Consider the following 18,291-nt stretch of genomic DNA (forward strand, 5'->3'; position numbering starts at 1 on the left):
GGAACCAAGTGGGAAGTGGGTTGTGGTTGAGAAAGCTTTAGGAAGTTCCCTCCTCAGTCCATCTGTTGTCTGCTTAATTTTTTTGGGAAAATGTGAACCAATACTCCAGATAAGGCACCAATTTATGTCCCCCGCACCAAAAAAAAAAATCCCACTTGAGGATGGTGACCCCGAGAAGCTGTATCAGAGGACTCACACCTGTGTGTGGGACCTGCATAGATGGGGTTCCTCCTTCAGTCTTCATCTCCTATGTACTTAAGTCTAGTGCCTTCTAAGATCACATGCAGCTGGGGCAGAATTATATAGAGTGCAGGTGTAGGTTCTCCAGTGGATGTTTAATGGCCCTACCTACTCCCTACACCCCTGCTTCAAAAGAAGACACACACACACACACACACACACACACACACACACACACGAACTGTTTTTCCTTCCCCTTATGTAGGTCCAGACAGACAAGCTCAGGTTGTCAGACTTGCACTCCATGAGCTATCTTGTTGATGGTCTAAAGCTCTTCCTTGTTCAGGTCTTGTGCTTGTAGTAACAGCTGCTCTGACTAACTAGTAAGGGCTGGGAGCTAACTCCAGTTAAAGCTTGGTCCTCTTCCAAAGGACCTGGGTTCAGTTTCCACAGAGATGTGCCTACCTCTGTGACATCAAGCCCTTGCTTGGTTTAAATGATTACTTTCAGGCTGTGGCAGAACAGTGCAAGAATGTTGAATGTCCCCAAAACTGGAAAAGGTTTATTTTGAGCCTGGAATTTAGAGATCTGCCACACCCAAGATGTGGATTGATTTGAGACATGGTCTCACTCTGTAGCCAGGCTGGCCTCTGATTCTTTTGAATGTAGCGATTGTAAGCATGAACTATCACCTTTGAATTTTTTTTTTTCCCTTTTTTCTTTTTTTCGGAGCTGGGGACCGAACCCAGGGCCTTGCGCTTGCTAGGCAAGCACTCTACCACTGAGCTAAATCCCCAATCCCCACCTTTGACTTTTATATGTTTTGCAACTGGGAGGTCTAAAATTCAGTGGTCAAGGGCAGGTTCCAGATCCTATTGCCATCAGGAGGTTATGGTGGCCCAGGGTGGGCTTGCTTTTCCTATTTCACACAGAGATCGTCTAGCTAGAGTCACCAGTCCCAGCAGTGTTAAGATAGTGGTTATAAAAGGGGTTGGGGATTTAGCTCAGTGGTAGAGCGCTTGCCTAGGAAGCAAGGCCCTGGGTTGATCCCCAGCTGAAAAAAAAAAAAAAAAAAAAAAAAAAAAGATAGTGGTTATAAACACTGGCTCTGAGCTTCAAGGAAGCAGTTTCATTGCATAACTGTGGCCTTGATTCAGGTGCCGGAGACACAAGACTGGTGGTTTAATTTCTTGTTAGCTCTGCTCAGCTGTAAGCTGGGTGACACTGTAGGCAGTGACCCAGGAAAACAGCAGAGCCCGGGAGAGCTGTTTACTTGGGATCCTGGCAGGGCCTCTACAGTTACCAGGTGCTAATAAACAAACCTTTGCAGCAACAAGATCTCCCAGACATGGGCTGGAGAGACGGCTCAGCAGTTAAGAGCATTGACTGTTCTTCCAGAGGTCCTGAGTTCAATTCCCAGACATGGTGGCTCACAACCATCTGTAATGGGATTTGATGCCCTCTTCTGGTGTGTCTGAAGACAGCTACTACAGTGTACTTATGTACATAAAATAAATAAATCTTTAAAAAAAACCAACACATTGCTGGTCATGGAGCAGCCGGTGACTCCAGCTAAAGGTGGCTCACCATGGGTGTCATCATTTCTGACCCAGGAGTGGACATTTATGCAGTTTGGCTGTGTTATGGTGAATCAGATGCAATTTACAAGGGCACCCAGGCTTTTACTGGCAAAGTGGGCTGACTCCAGTGTCTTCAGCCCTATTCTTAGGCTGATGCCTACAGCATCCAGAACTATCTATACATTGGTTCTGCAATGTGCTCTAGCGGGTAGACTTGTAGCCATAGCTGGGTGCACGTGTATATGTCAGACCTAATTATTGCTGGGCTCTCAGTTCTCAGCACTCCTCTGGAAACCCAATGCCCCAGCTGGAATCTGTCAGCAGAACAGACTTGCACAGGCCACGCCTCCCCACACTTCATTTGCTCAGCCACAACCTTTCACAGTATCAGCCACTCGTGCTTGCTGCATCCTCTGCAGCTTGTCCTTCCCTCTAGGTACTCCATGCTGCAGGTACGCTATGTAAGGGATAGAAAGCTGGTAACAGCAGCCCACCCTCGAAGGAGATTTTACAAGTCTTCATGTGTACTACTTCACTGAATATTCAACCACACAGCCCTGTCTTGGGGAACAACACAAGGCTCTAGAGAGCCAAGGCTGTCAGGGGCTTTGTCGAGCCCAAGACTGAAGCAGCCCTGAGAGCCTCAGGACTCTGAAATTCAGGCTCCACCCTTCCCTCCTTATGAAGCTGATGGTGGCTCAGTGACTGCAGAGGTGAGAATGGTGGACTGGTTGTCAAGACATTTGGAATAGGAAGCTATAAAGTACAGAAAACTTTATTGGAAATCTCTTGATTATATTTCCAAGTGTAGCTCTCATTTCCTAACAAAGCACTGGAGGAGGGGCTTCACAGCCACCTGGTCCCAGCCTGAGCTTGGCTGCGGGAGTTGTCTAGAGCCCGTTTCTTCCATTGTGTAGGACTGAGGGGCACAGGTCACCTTGAAAGATGCTTCGCTCAGCTTCCCTGGCCTCTTTCCTAAGAATCTGGGACATAAAGGCTGCTGTCTAGAGGCCACTGGCTGAGCCCTGAAAAGAATCCGTGCCCTCACCCCCCTTTTAGTGCTGGCCCTGGGGGGTAAATCCTGTTCAGTAGGCCATGAATGTGCCCCTAACCCAAAGGCTGCAATGGCACTTGGCCACCACTGCTGGGCACATTTCTCTGTGGCAGCAAAAGCATGCACAGGGGAAAGGCTCCAGTGTTACATGCAGATTACTAACAGCAGTTGAGAGCCACCTGCTCCAATGCGTAACGGCTGCTGCCAGTGAGGATCCAGGGACAAGAACAGGACAGGCTGGCAGAGGCACTTGACTGACTCAAGCAACAATACCTGAAGGTTTAAGTCAACCATAGGCTCAGCTTTGGTTTCTCAAAAGGGAACCAATCCAGCTTGTAAGCCCAGGGCCATGTACAGACTCTGGAATTAGAGGGAGGGAGGGATGGAGGAAGAGCTCCCTAGTCCTGCTCCAGCTCAGGGGCTGGAGCAGCAGGTTATACAGTGCTCCTCTGGGCACCATGGGCAACACACCTCTGAGGAGTCCTCACACTGAACACACCCGCGACCTCCTGGGCTGCTAGAACAGAGCCAGTCACATTACAGATGCTGTGTCAACAGAGTATGCTCGGCAGGAGCATGCAGCATGCCGGGAAGCCTGATGCCTGCTCAGTTCCATACACACAGTTTGAGGGGGCTACTTTGCCTTTGCCAGACCCATTGCTGATCTCTCCTTAGGTATGACAGGAAGATCCTCAGAGCAGTAGCACAGGTTCTGAGTAATCTTCACGGGAGGCCTACAGCCCAGAAGAAACCCTCCTCCTTCCCCAGCAGAACTGCTAACCCCAAACATACTTCTTTTATAAAATATCTGATTTCTCTGACAGTAATAAATATTTACCATGTTCTATATCCACGCAGCAGCGATCGAGGGAAAATGAGGAGGAAAAAACCTTTCTGTGGGGTTGGGGATTTAGCTCAGTGGTAGAGCGCTTGCCTAGCAAGCGCAAGGCCCTGGGTTCGGTCCCCAGCTCCGAGAAAAAAAAAAAAAAAACCAAAAAACCTTTCTGTGACTCTCAATAACGAATTCTAGAAACAGGCTGGTACAGCCTTTGGGAGATGATGGCTAGCTTTGGAATAGGTGTCATTTTAGGCAGATAGGCCTTTCATATCATCAAAATCACAGACCCAGGAAGGCAAGGAATGGAAGGCGGGGGGAGGAGATGAAGAGAAGAAAGAAGGTGGGAAAAAGGGAATGAGTAAAGATAGAGGGAAGGAAGGGGAAAAAGAAGGGAGGAAGAGTGGGGTGGTCCAGGAGCTATTGGTGCACAGGGCCCTCCTTCGACTTGCTTGGTCTCCTTGGTTTTCTTCCTCTTTTTTCTTTGCCCAGTGTCCCAGCCACCAGCTGGAATGTCAGGTGATTGATGGTAAGGACAAGCAGGTAGGGCTGGCCTCGGGTAGACCCAGGCAGGAGGCTGGCAGCAGGGAAGAACAGGCGACACCCTTGGTGAAGTGCTGAGGACAGTCCTTGCTGAGGCTGTTACAGCCAGCTTCCAGCTCCACAGCCAGCTCCTCCCACGCCTGCCATTGGGCCTGACTGCTGCTATGAGTCCAGGAAGTCCAAGAGCAGAGACTTCTAAGTCCCATAGGGGAACCACCATGTCTTTCACCTGGCTAGAAACAGCATGGAGGCTGGGGAGCAGCTGAGGAAGACGAGGTTCTCTGCTGAGTCCACAGAAAGGGGATGCTGCAGACACTCGGGACACTTTTACTGCAGGGTTTCGACGAAGGCATCGAATTCTCGGACATTCTTCTCATGCACAGCCAGCTTCTCTGGTAAGGAGTCCTGTAGCAAGCAGAAGAAAGGGGCTTACTCCAGAAAGCCTTGAAGAGGCACCCAGTCTGTCATCAGTGGAAAATCAAGAAAAAGGACTGGACAGTGCCTAAGGCAGAGCAGCTGAGCAGACACTGGGATGAGAGAGGGGAGAAATCCGGCGTGGGGATAGGTGTGGGGGTTGTGGTGTGTGTCACAGGGCTGCACAGGAACCTGATGAATCCAAGTGAGCCACAGCTCATCAGGTAAACAAAGCTAGAGTCATGACAACGGGAAAATAAAGGTGAAACGTCCTGCATATAATATGTATGCACGTACAGGAGACACTAGGATCAAACTGGATGGATGGTTTCTATGTTTGTTTGTTTCTTAGACAAGATTTTCTGGGTAGCCCTGGCTGTCTTGAAACTCTTTCCTTAAATCAAGCTGGCCTCAAACTCAGAGATCTGCCTGCTTCTGCCTCCTAAGTGCTGTGATTAAAGGTATGTGTCCACCCCCACCCCCAAAACCCTGCATTAGAGTTTAAAGGGGACTCCCCCCTGTACTTTGTGGATGTCAAAAGGCCCTGGGAAAATAGGGACAAGGCTGACACAGGTCCATGGGAGGGCTGGACACTTGAATCTTTACACTGGCTAGAGGTATGGAGTGGCTGAAAAAGAACCAAGAAAAAGACAGTCATATGCTGCCAGCCTGTCCTGCAGTGCCAGCTATTTAATGAAAACCTAGTCCTCCATCTTCCCTAGGGGCTGCCTGCCTCTTGATCAGGGCTAAGCAACAGAAATACACCAGAAGGCTTTAAACTGCAGGGTGACTGTTCACAATGGGGTTAAACATAAGGGACCTGGGAAAAGTTGGTGGCTTTAGACATTAGAGTGGCTTGGCCATGTGAGGGAAGCCTGGGAGCCACTGCCCATGTGAAAGGCAAGCCTGAGCTAGCACTGACTAAGGGGTCACAGCTGGAGCCCTTGGACCTTGTTTCTCCTACGTACAAGCCAATTTTCAGACCGCTAAGCTCAGGAGCTCCCCACTTCAGGACCAAACCATTCTGACCGTTGCTATAGGCAAATCACTCAATCAAAAACGTTCCCTTCTGTAATGAACACCTGTTTTATAAGACTCATGGTGAAACGCTTAGCTTTACCTATGTTTTGCTGAATGGGGTAGGGGTGAGAGGTGTGAATTTCAGTGGTAGAGTACTTGGCTTACATAGGCAAGTCCCAGGTTTGTTCCTAGTTAAATCAGAGAGACAGGCAGGCAGACAGACAAAAAGTGTGAGATTATGTTCACTAGTTTGGTGCTTTGACAGCCACATTTAAGTTAAGAACAGGTGTGGGGGCACACTTTGAATCCCAGCAGAGGCAGAGAGTCTCTAGGTTTGAGGCCAGCCTGGTTTCTATAGTGAGTTCTCAGACAGCCAGGGCTATGAAATTCTATGACAAACACATACAAACAAACAAATACCCTACTAACTCTTAGTGTTTTCTCCTTACCATTATTGTTGGGCATGACTTTCTGCTAAGTCAAACCAAGAGCATTTCCTGGGGCCTAGGATTTCTGCAGGGCACACAGTCCTACCCCAGACAGTGAGCCTTGTCATCTCATAGTGTAAGTGCCTGAGTCTGCAGTTTGTTCAGGGCACACTTCTGCTCTTCAGATGCAGGAAATAGGAAATGCCTTATGCAGAGACATTGTGACTAAAGTCTGTCTCAGGATATATGGTCCAGCATATAAGAAGAGCTGAATGCAGGAGGAAGCCCTCTAAGGATGACAAGAATGCTGACCCTTACTCAGGACCAATGTGTTCCTCTGTCCAGTACACGGGTGTCAGCCTGGCAGTAAACAGCAGGCCCAGCAAATGTGAACAACACCAAGAAAGTGCAGAAAAGAGCCCGGTATATGGCTTCTGAGTAAAAGCACTCATTGTGTGATCCTAGTAACAGAAGTTTGGTTTTTGGAACCCAGGTAAAGGCAGGAGACAGCAACTCTACAAAGCAGTCCTCTGATCTCAACTCCACACATATGTTATGGCTGGCATGTACATGACCCCCTTGCCCCCATGCCACATCACATGCACAAACACACAGCAAGTATTTTTAAAGTGCTGTGAAAAAGGCAAACAAGCTCAAGGCAATTTAGGACAGGCACCATGGACTTGTAAGTGTGACCAAGGTGACAGCCAGCTAAAAAGACTCCTTTCCTCTTCCTGTAAAGATAGAAGGCAAGGGCAGTACAGAACAAGAGAAGAAAGCTCTAGACCTGAGCACAGGAGTGGCTGTCAGCTGAGGAGAGGAGGCTAGGGAGGAGCCCTGCAAGGGAAGGGGTTTCCATACCAAGTCTTCTGCCATAGACTGAGCTCCAAAATCTATGGAGAGGCTGCTCAGCTGAGGGGGATTCTGAAATTCACGGTAAAAGGTCCCCAAGTCCATTGGAAGAATGTCGTCTTTAGAAAAAGCTGGTTTCTTTAAAAACAACACAAACTTGGGTTAGTTCATCTTTGAACCATGAAGGACTTAAAAAAAAAAAAAAAAAAAAAAAGAGTTAATCTATGCACAAGACTCCTTTTTCAGGAATTAGCCAAGAAAAGTGTCTTCTAGGCTCATCTGAGAGGGAGGAATAGTCTTTGTACCTTGCTTGTCTGGACTACACTCTAGTGATGCCATTCCTCCCCCTGGTTAGGCTTATGACCTAGACCCTTAGACCCTTCAAATCCTCCTAAGGAAAAGGCTTTTGGAAAACCTATCCAAGTTGAATTTCAAGCAAAGACATGATATTAAAAGCCTTGCTGTCCTTGGGTCTCCAAACGTTTCCCCCTGTAGCCTGTATACCACCCCATCCTGAGGTGAGTATCTTGTGCACAGGTAACAGATGCTTCTAAGTTTACTCTCCAGAGAAGAGCAAAGATCAAGGGTGGTGATGGCAACTTACAAAGTCAATCATAACAAAGTCATCATGTGCATTGCCACTGCTGCCCCCGCTGGAGCCATCTGAGTGCAGACTGCCATGGAGGGGAGACGTGGTCTCTGGGGAGTCTGGAGGGTTCACCTAATTCAGAAGAAGGCAGAGTCAGTACAGACCTCATGAGAAGAACATCTACTACTCTGAGCTGTCTGACAGTTATGGTAGAAATACACTAAAGAGGACATGGAGGTGCATGCTTGGAACCCCGGCACTCAGGGGGCTGAGGCGGGAGAATTCAAGTTGGGCATTTTCCTGGGCCACGCAGAGTTCTAAGCCAGCTTCACCTTTGTAACAAGTCTCTATCTCAAAACAAAGAAAGAGAGAGAGAGACAGAATATGAATGCTGGCTGCAAATCCGTAAGCCACAAAACCTGGCTTAAGTCCTGTGGAAGACTAACTGCCCAAGAAGGATGACTACTGTACCATCTACTGGAAACTCGTAGTCACTGGTGAGCTCACCATAGGATCTGCATCCTCCAGCTCCAAATTCTTGGGAGCAAACATGGCAAAGGGTATGTCCAAACTCGTCAGAGTCACCTGAAGAGATAAAAGAGAGAAGCATCCCTGCCTGTCCCTCCCCTAGCAGCACACTTTTCTTACAAGATGCCAGCCTACAGCCTAGGCCAATCCCTAGGTTCCCTGTGCTACCCTGGCTTCCTTGCCTCTCTGTCCCCTATCATCTATGTTCACAGCAGAGGATTATGGGAATATGGCTGGGAATGCTTAGTCACAGATACTGAGGAACAATATATCCCAGCTCAGGTCTACTGGTTATTAATTCTATTCAAAGACAAACTTACACACATATAAATTTTGCAAGCAATTTCAGCAGTTCTATGGGACACTGTACAGGGGACCTTACTCTAAGAACACAGACAGGCCCTTAGGCAGTAGCAGAAGAAATCACCTGATTGATGGGTTTGTTGACAAATGCTCCCACTTTTCGGACAAAGATAGTTTCCAAGATGTCATGGGGTGAGGCCCGTCCTTCACTGCTGTTAGATACAGTCTCAGTGTCCTCACTGAAGAAGAAAAGGAAAGTGGGTGCTCTTCTCAAACCACAGAACATCTCTAGTCACTGTGGAGTAACTGTAGAGCCACAGCCTGGACAAGCCTGGCTGCTGCCACTGTCCTGACTCTTGGCTTGGAAGAAGATGACTTGGTTCAACAACTAAGATGTTCACATATGTGAATGGAACTTTACATTGCAAAAGTGTGAGGCTCACATAAAATCCTATCAGAAATGCCAGTGACAATCTAACACATTATTAGCCAGACACAGTAAGCAACTCTCACACAGGTACAGGTTAGCATTCATCAATACCATAACAAACCTCACATTTTAGCCCCCTTGTTTCTGATGGTCTAAAAATACCATGAGACTCTACAGTTTAAAGCTGGGTTTGGTGATCCATGCCTCTAATCTCAATACTGAGGAGAAGGCTTCTGAGTTCCTAAGACCTGACAGCCAGAGCCCTCACCACCCAGGGTCCATATCGTCAGCTACTCCCAGACATATCAGAGTTCAGGATCAGAAAACTGGGGTGCCAGGTGACTAATAGATCTTCTTTTGATTGTGATTGGGGTTGAGGTGAAAAAAAGATCAACATTTGATAAGACAGGAATAAAATAAATCATTTTCCCTGAATGGCACACACAATATTTCCAAAGATTTCCCCTCCCACCACTATGCTGATGAAAAAGTACATCAGGCATTTTCCCAATGAAAAAGCTCCAGGGGGAGGAGCATGCTATTCTTATTATCCTAAGGCTGTCCAAACCAAGGGAGACAGGGAAGGAGAGCATGCAGGGCAGCCTTCCAGAGATAGTGCTTTAAAGTATAGGAAGGAACAGGCACTTTACAGTCAGGGTGCAAACTGCACGTATGCACATATGTATAGGTGCTCGCATGTTGTTGTAAAAATATAAAAGTAAAAAAAGTATCGGTGTCTTTTATCCCGCTTGGTCCAGCACCACGGTGCCCCAAGATATCTGCTAGATATCTCTGGGGAAACACATCCTAACTCCGCAGAGGCCCAGACCAGTTGCCCCACACTCCATTACACTTAAATCTACACATTAAAGAACACACAACACAATAACCTTTGACCCAATTGGTAAGATATAATTGCCCACTTAAACATACAAAGCCCGGTACCATCCATCCCTTGAGAACATTAATAACAACCTGTAAATACACAGAGCGAGATCTTTACATCAGCCTCTATAGTCCTGCCACAGCTTCTCCCTCTCTCCCTCCGTCTCTCCCTCTCTCCCTTAGTTTCCTATTCTTCATTCAAACTTCTCTCCCGCCCATCCTTCCTTCTCTTCCAATGGCAGGCCTCCTTCTATCTTGTGCCTGCCTCACCTGTGACATCATCCTACACTCGAGTGCATGTGTGTGCATACACATGCATACACATACAATATTAAAAAAGAACAAGGAAAGCCCTGCTATTCTTCTGAGCAGCTAAATTTCTGATAGCTTCCTTACATATGAGTTGCAATATTAGACTCTCAAAACCTTTAAGACTTCCCCTTGGGAACAAAAAAATGTCAAGCCAAAGTTTGTGTGTATCAGGGTATCCAGGTCCCTAGGCGGCCTGAACTATGGAGGAGCCATGATGGGACTCACCTGCTGGAGGGTGTGGCTGCACAGTGGGTTCCATCAGAAGGCATGTGCACCACCAGTCTCTCCTGATCAGCCTGGGCACCATGAGCAGGGTGGTTGGGAGCAAGAGGCACCCCACCTTCCTTCCCAGGAACCATCAGCTTTGGAGAGAAGGGAAAGACAAGTGAACAATAGCAGTGCTGAGCAGCCAGTGACCCTCATAAGCTTTCCCATCAGCAATGCATCCTCCAGGTAGGTGGCTACCATGGACCTTAATTCTCTTGGGATGTGTCTACTGGAAGACATGAGTGATGGTGACTACACAGGACAAGGGCAGAGAGACAGTGAAGCCCTGGCAAAGCCGTTCCCTTCTGAAAGCTGAGGATCCACCCACTTAGAAAATCATTAAAGTCCTCTAAGTTACTCTGTTGCTCCTCTGGGGGGAGGTAGCCCCGGGAAGCCCATGGTCCTCCCCATTTGAAAGGTACCTGGTGAGCGTGTGTAGTGTTTAAGCCAGCAGTAAACACTACTGGATAAGCCAGGTCAGCCGATCCAAGGCCCAGGACAGCAGGCTGATAGGAAAGGCGAGAGCTTGAGAGCTGAGCAAGAGAAAAACAGAGGGGCAGAGGAAAGGCAAAGAGAAAAGGCAATCCTAGCATGTGACCCATGCTGGAGCTCAGCAGAAAGTCAGGAGCAGATTCCAGTGGAATGAGGGGCAAGGGTGGGCCAGGCCCTTTTCAGTAAGGAAAAAGACTTGTTTGATCTGAGATTAGGATTCCAGCTCTAGAGCTTCCAAAGGCCTCTAGTGAGTATCTGGCTCCCCGGTTCCCTATTTCCAGCCCAGAAGATCCCCTGGGAGCAATCCTCGGGCGCATTTCCCAAGTCATCCTATTTTCTCCCTGTCCTTGAGATCCATTTGAAACTAAAACAATCTTCTCTAATCACACCTCTATCACCCCTGGGTACGGACGGTTCCTATTTATATTGAAAACAGAAAGATTACCAGTCATGGACTGCTTATTTGGAAATTTGATATAAATAACTCTATGTACTTTTCACATCATCGGGAGGAGGGGTAAATAAAACACTATTTTCAGGAGCTCGGTTGGGGCTATGTCCTGTTAAAATCAATTACCAAGCCTTAAAATAATCCCACAGAACACTTGGGGACTAAATAACTATACCCTGTACTGTGCTCATTTTTTTAAGTAGAAAAAGCCATCTGATTATATCCCCACTTTCCCATTATGAACTCACTTGATGGGAAAAGGCCAGTCCTGCCATGGGGACCCTCAGAGTGTCCGTCACCACAGGAGTAGGGGTCTGAAAATGTGCCTTTGTGACAGTAAACACACACTGTGCACAGACACAGAGAGACAGGAGAAACAAGGAAAAAGAAAAGGGACTTGAGAAAGAGGTGGGAGAAACCTCCTGAAGGGGCAGCAGTGAGCAGATGGACAGAGTGCTGAGAGGCAGGGGGAAGAGAGCATGCTGGCTTCCCAAAGCAGCAACCAGGAGGGGACATTTATCTCAGGGCATGTCCTATGAGCCTGTTTCTTTGACAAGCAGCTGGAAAATGAACTGACGTAAGTGGGAATGACATGGCAAACAGAAACCTGAGCCAAGCATTAGTCTGTTGTTAGCTGAAAAGCGTGGGAGGAAGTGAGGGAACAGCCTACTCGGGAGAGGCCTAGAGCACATGGAGATAAAACTCAGAACTGGGGACCTGGCCTTGATCAGGACGCCCTCAGCCTGCAGAGACAGTGGTAAAGAGCTGAAATGTGCTGGCCATAGTGTTAGGAAGTTTAGGTGCACATTTCTGTATGACATCCTGGGAGTGACGTGTGTATGTGTGTGTGTGTGTGTGTGTGTGTGTGTGTGTGTAGTCTAGTAGTTGACAGAACTTGAAAATAAAAGCTTGAATGTACTAAACATTTAGGATTCCAAAGCTGCTTTATACACATGCTAATTATCTGGGGTTCTCCTGTTTCAGCTTTAAATCTGACTGCCTCATGTGTCAGAAATGGCATACCCTAGCCCCCGAAAATAAATAAATGTAGTAAAAAAATTTTTAATGTAAAACAACAAGTCTGCCCATTAACAAATCAGTAGCTGAGCAAGGTGATACATGCCTGATCCTAGCACTTGGGAGGTGGAGACAGGAGGACCAGGCATTCAAAGCCAGTCTTGGCTGCACTGCAAGTTGTGAGACCTTGTTTCAAACAAACGAAAGAAGTGCATGTTTGTACTCTCAGAAGGCAGAGGAAAGGAGAATGGTCACAAGTCATTCAAAGGCACACAGTGTGGTTCACACAGTGTGCTCTAGGCCAGCCAAGAATTCATAGCAAAACACTCAACTCCAAAGCAAAAATTTAAAGTCAAAGCGGAAGAGGATGAAGCAATGAGGCAGAAGGTAAAGGAACCTGAGGCGTGTGGGGTGATCACAGTCTCAGCCCATGCCTATTACATAAGGCTATGGCTGAGCTTCCTCTGAGGCATCAGAATTCAGGGCCATGACTTACTCAGAGAGTCTCTGTTGGCCACTTAAGACTTGCTCATGTGGAAAAGTTAGTGGTTGAAATGCTTGGATAGAGAATGTGGACAGGGAGTCAGATAACTGTGTCAACTTTAATAAAAGCAGTGCTTCTGGTTGTTGTTTTTAATTTTATATTAAGTAATTACTGGCTCTTTGGTACATATTCCACAATTATGAACCCAAATTAATTACTTATTAGGAAAAGTAAGCCAGGAGAGGTAGTGCATGCCTTTAATCTTAGCATTTGGGAGGCAGAGGCAGGTGGATCTCTGACTTTGAGTCCAGTCTGGTTTACAGAGTGAGTTCCAGGACAGCCAGGGCTACTCAGAGAAACTCTATCAAAACAAAACAGAAACAGAAACGGAGTAAGTGAATCAACACATGCCGGTTAGTGACCTCATCACCAGAGGGCTACGTAGCTAAGTTTAGACAGCATTCTCTAAGGCCCACACAAATACACACAGCCCATAACCCTTTTCCTACCTGGGAGGGAGGGGATGTGGAAAAAGATGTGGTACACACTTCCTGAGAGTCTTCCACTGATGGGTATGTGACTCCAGCATCCTCAGCAGTTCTACCGTGGGGAGAGAGGAAGGGACGATGATGGAGTTTATATAAACATGGTAGCCGACTTCAAAGTATGCAAATAGTGGTTAGGAAAGGCTGGGAGCCGCATCAAGACGTTCCAGGCAGGCATTATAAAGCCGGACGAAAACCTTAAACCTTTTTCATAGTTCACAAACTCCTGACACTCTTGTAGTCCCCAAATAACTTGGAGAAAGTGACGTCACTACCATGATCCTGAATACCCAGTAAGTTCCTAGACACTGAGGCTCAGGCCTTGGTGCACCCAACAGGCAGCAGCAAGAACCAAACTAGCCTTTTCATTTCTACCCGCATGTCCAGTGGCTGCTTTTGCTTAGCTGCAGTTTCGGGGAGCATCTTCTCAGTGCTTACCTGTAATTGCAAGGGTGCATAGGAGAGGAGCTAGGATAGGGACGGTCAACAAAGTGATCAATGATAATCCCCATGATAGGTGGGGTCCTCTCAAATTGCCTGGAATGCAATAAGCATAATGTAGTATTTATTAGAATTTCTTCCTTCAAGTCCACAGAGGGCCCATCACTTCACAGAAACTTCAGGTCCACCCAGAGCCTAACACTGCAGTCTCTAAAGATAAGCCACAAACTACTTCTGGACATCATGGCTGGGGATACTTAAAGTCTCCACCGTGACAGTGATGTTCTCTCCCCCTCCCAAATGTACTCTTTGGAAAGAGTGGCTTTCAGCTCTCGTCAGCAGGAACTGTGGTTTGGCCTTGGAGCTCTGGGGAGGCAGAGCTTTAACTTCCTTGAGGAAGTTCTGTCAGACCCCCAGTCTCTTCCTCACCTGGTGGACATGAACGCCAAGTTAATTCTATAAGCACAGGAAAGAGTGAGGGTACCCACAGGGGTGCCCACTGTTCCAACACGAACTGTCTGGAAGCCTAGAAGAGAGGAAATACCAACTTGTGTCCAGAGGATGCCAATACCACCCATTGTATGCCACTGCCTTACTCACTCAGCATGAGGAAAGCTACCACGTGCTGTGTGTTTCCACATGATAGTACTCTTTTCTACTGACCCAGTGTTTGTAAAAAAACAAAAGGCAGGATTTGGTGGTATATATGTCTTTAATCCCGGTACAAGGCAGTGTGGAAGAGGAACAGAGGCAGAGGCAAACCACAGAAGACAAACCATAAGGAAAAGCGCTGGGTCACTGGCACAGGGCTTAATCAGCATGGAGGACGGGGAAGAAAAGAGAGATGAAATGAGGTGAGGTGAGGGGATGGAAGGAAGGGCAGAAGAGGGGAGGAGATGGAGAAACTCCAAACACTGAGTTCCTGCTAAAACTTCTGAAAAATTATTTCAATCCTAGTAGCTCCTCAGTCAACTGACTTGCCTCCTTATGTCTCCTTACTATATTATACAGTTTAAAGCTATGGTGTGTTATACGTTAGTCATGTGTCCAAGTAGCAATTGAGTCCTCTCTGAAGTTGGTACAGCTCTTAACACCACAAATGTTTCTGGCCTGAATGAATGCATACATACCTTCTCCTAAGCCATTCAGTTGAACTTCTCCAAAATAAATCCTGTAGGGAATGAAGAAAAGAAATGATACCCCATTCTACATTCTCAAAGGCCATGGCTAAAACATGAAAAACAGCCTAAAGAAGCCCCGCTTTAGGGGTTGGGGATTTAGCTCAGCGGTAGAGCGCTTGCCTAGCAAGCGCAAGGCCCTGGGTTCGGTCCCCAGCTCCGAAAAAAAAAAAAAAAAAAAAGAAGCCCCGCTTTGCTTATCTGCATGGACAACTTTCCTCAACTAAACCTGGTCACAGATACCCATAAGGTGATAGCTACGTGAGAGAGGACTTCCATAAGCCTTTAATCCGCACTCAGGAGCCAGAGGCAGGCAGATCTCTGTGAGTTTAAGGCCAGTCTGGTCTACACATCAAGCTCTAGGATAGCCAGGGCTACACAGAGAAACTCTGTCTCAAAAACAAAAACAAGGGGAGGAGAGAGGGAAAGGGAGAGATATGAAGAAAATAGGCTGAGATAGCAGAAATGGCCAGCACTTCCATAAACACCCAAGCTTCTGTGGCAGGTCCTTTACCTGTGGCAAGGCCACTGCATCCACCTTTAAGTTGTTTCTTGTAAGGTTTTTGCCATAGCAACAACAAAAGTAACAGATGTGATAAGAAATGAGAGAAGACTAGAGATTTATTACAGCCTAGTTAAAGTCTAGTAATTTTCACAAACACACAACTTGATCTCTGAGAAATAGAGATGTCGTTAGGGAAGTGTCAAGAGTTAAAGATGCCTGGCAACTCTTTCATCTGTCCTCCATATTAATATGGCCGTCCTACAGCTCAGCTCTCTGTCTGACAAAGGCTAAAACCAACAGCTCATCTCCCACACAGAACAATCTCTTGACTTAGGATTCTGGCTTCCCCATCTTGCTCCCGTACTTTACTACATCCCCTCCCCACAAGCCTACCTGGCAAAGAAAAAAGGGGGCTAATCTGATGCTCCACCCTGCCCACCTAGGCAGCTACTGTCTTCAACATGCGCAGTCAGTGATCTGTGGTTCTAAGCCATCCTGCTCTACAAAGTGCAGCCAGGGCCACATGGAAAGACCTGTCTTAAAAAACAAAATCCCCCATCCCTACACAGGAAAAAAAAACCCCACCATTAAGTACAGGGCCTCTGTACCTCATATACTGACTGCGCTAAAATGGAACTCAATAATAAATCATGCTGAGGTAAATTACTGACCCCAAAGACAATACTTGAACTATAACTGCTAACTAATTCTTTACAGCTATGGACAAATATTCTTCAGAGTCATTCATGGAAGGCTTACTTGTTTGCGTGGGTACTCTCATGTAATCCAGGATAGCCTCATAGAGTTAAGCAGCTGAGGATGAGCTTGAACTCTTGATCCTCCTGCTTTCATCTCCTAAGTGGTGGATTATAGCCTAACACATGTCTGGCAAAGCTTTTTTAAGAAAATTAAAATTGGCTAGGCTTAGTGGCACACACCTTCCTTTACTCCCAGCACCTGGGAAGTAGAGGCTGGAGGACCTCTCTGAGTTTAAGTCCATCCTGGTCTACAGAGTAAGCACCAGGACAGCTAAGACTACATAGTGAGTCAATGGGAGGGACGGACGGAGGAGACAGAGAGACGGAGGAGAGAGAGAGAGAGAGAGAGAGAGAGAGAGAGAGAGAGACTGACTAAATGTGTGTGTGTGTGTGTGTGTGTTTGTGTGCGCACACATGCCCGCGCGCAGGAATTCACCATCTATCCCACAGGAGCTGGAATGGTACAAAAGGACAGTGGGCCTGCTGGACTCTGAAAAGCTGAGGTTCATGAGGACAGTTGCAAAACTATAGAACTAATACTGTAAGTAATCACACAACACTTGAATGTCAGACAATGTGCACTGTAAGGAGGTTGAGAAGTAAATCAAGATCGCTGATATTTACCTGTACAAAATTACATATTCATGCCCTTGCTTCCTGGAGAGTCTATAGGCTGGTGTCACCCTCGTAATAGCAAGGAGAGACTTCAGCAGCAGTGACAATCGGTTGTATACAGTGTAGGAAACTTTGATTTCTTTGTCACACCTGAGGAGTACAAAGACACTGCCAGTCTATCCTTTGGAACACTGCAACTTTGCAAAAACACATTCTGAACTAAAGATGCACTTAGAGCTCTACCAACACATTGCTGAAATAAGCCAACGTATGCTTCTTCTTGAACTAGACAAGCACCAGAACCCACTATGTTTTTACCAACTTAAAAAAAAAAAGCAGTATAAAAACAACCTAATAATGTTGCAAATTATACTCAACCTGCTGCTTATTTTCAAGGTCCTGTCTTATGAGCTATTTAATTCTATACCAAAAATCTGGAGGAAAAAAACTTACTTGGTACAAAAAATCTGGATAATAACCTATCAACTGCTTGCTAGTCAAGAAAAACAAATGTCCACACTCCACATGTGCTCTATTTGAAAACTCAAGCTTCTGGCAGGCGGTGAGCTAATCTGCCTTGAAAAACAAAAATAGGAGATGGAGGTAACACATTCCAGCCCATCACAGTGCCTTAAGAGAGCAGTGCGGGAGACTTCACTGATGGCCGCCTTGCAGAACCAGGCGACACAGAATGGTCATGTTGCAGGGGCTCACAGTGGGCTTAATCAGAGAACGAGCTGTACTCTGGGAAAACAAGAAATCCTCTGCAGCATTGCTGCAGCTCCCTTTTCTGTTGTGAGTGAATCAACCTCTGGACACACATCCCCTCTGAAGGTTGTCTCTGTGCTAGGCAGGAAGCCAAGCATGAAGCAATCATAGAGAAGCCTGCTGGCTCGCTCTGCCGAATGGTCAGAATGCCTCTCTGTGGCTGACAACAAAGCCTGCCTTTACATGATGTCATTGCTTATCCTCAGCCACCATACCCAAGTAGTCTGACACAGAAACACTTACTTTTCATTCATTTCAAGACACCAAATTTCCAACTCCATGGAATCTCCCTACAGATAGAACAGGAAAAATACATTTCAATTATTAAAAATCATCTGATTTTTTCCTATAAAGCATCATAAAATCACAAGAAATATTGGAGACTACAAATAAACAAAAAGGAAAAAACCAACTTATTTAAAAATAGCAACTTACAAAAAGTTGGATCATGCTATACATACCATTTTTATTTTATTTTTTAACAAACATAACATGGAATTTTCCTTCTAACTAAAAATTAGAGAGGAGGGCTGGAGAGATGGCTCAATGGTTAAGAACACTGATTGCTCTTCCAGAGGTCCTGAGTTCAATTTCCAGCAACCACATGGTGGCTTACAACCATTTTTAGTGGAATTCGATACCCTCTTCTGGTGTGTCTGAAGACAGCTACAGTGTACTCATGTTCATAAAATTAGAGAGGAGAGGGAGACAGAAAAATAAAGATTGAGAGACTGAATTTTATCTTTCGTAATATTCCAGGCTTCATGTTCGCATGAGTCTACTTAGCTATAGGAGCAGAATCTCTGAATTCTGTGTT

General features: G+C 46.4%; 1 protein-coding gene across 7 annotated transcripts in view; it reads right to left on the reverse strand.

The window, feature by feature from the left end:
- Positions 1–2,517: 2,517 nt before the first annotated feature.
- Positions 2,518–18,291, reverse strand: part of Atg13 (autophagy related 13) — a 35,087-nt gene continuing 19,313 nt past the window's right edge. The window contains exons 5-18 of one of the 7 annotated variants that reach the window (XM_032903698.1): positions 17,718–17,764; positions 16,716–16,856; positions 14,781–14,821; positions 14,080–14,176; positions 13,648–13,746; positions 13,174–13,264; positions 11,412–11,510; positions 10,643–10,753; positions 10,179–10,315; positions 8,451–8,565; positions 8,003–8,080; positions 7,511–7,627; positions 6,916–7,044; positions 2,518–4,597 (exon numbers count right to left, since the gene is read on the reverse strand). In XM_032903698.1, the coding sequence (XP_032759589.1) occupies positions 4,520–4,597; positions 6,916–7,044; positions 7,511–7,627; positions 8,003–8,080; positions 8,451–8,565; positions 10,179–10,315; positions 10,643–10,753; positions 11,412–11,510; positions 13,174–13,264; positions 13,648–13,746; positions 14,080–14,176; positions 14,781–14,821; positions 16,716–16,856; positions 17,718–17,764 (1,380 nt within the window). In that variant the 3' untranslated portion in view covers positions 2,518–4,519. The remainder of the gene's footprint in view (positions 4,598–6,915; positions 7,045–7,510; positions 7,628–8,002; positions 8,081–8,450; positions 8,566–10,178; positions 10,316–10,642; positions 10,754–11,411; positions 11,511–13,173; positions 13,265–13,647; positions 13,747–14,079; positions 14,177–14,780; positions 14,822–16,715; positions 16,857–17,717; positions 17,765–18,291) is intronic. The other 6 variants (XM_032903699.1, XM_032903700.1, XM_032903702.1 and 3 more) reach the window with 6 other exon arrangements.

The sequence above is a fragment of the Rattus rattus genome, chromosome 5, assembly GCF_011064425.1.
Source record: "Rattus rattus isolate New Zealand chromosome 5, Rrattus_CSIRO_v1, whole genome shotgun sequence".
Taxonomy (NCBI): domain Eukaryota; kingdom Metazoa; phylum Chordata; class Mammalia; order Rodentia; family Muridae; genus Rattus; species Rattus rattus.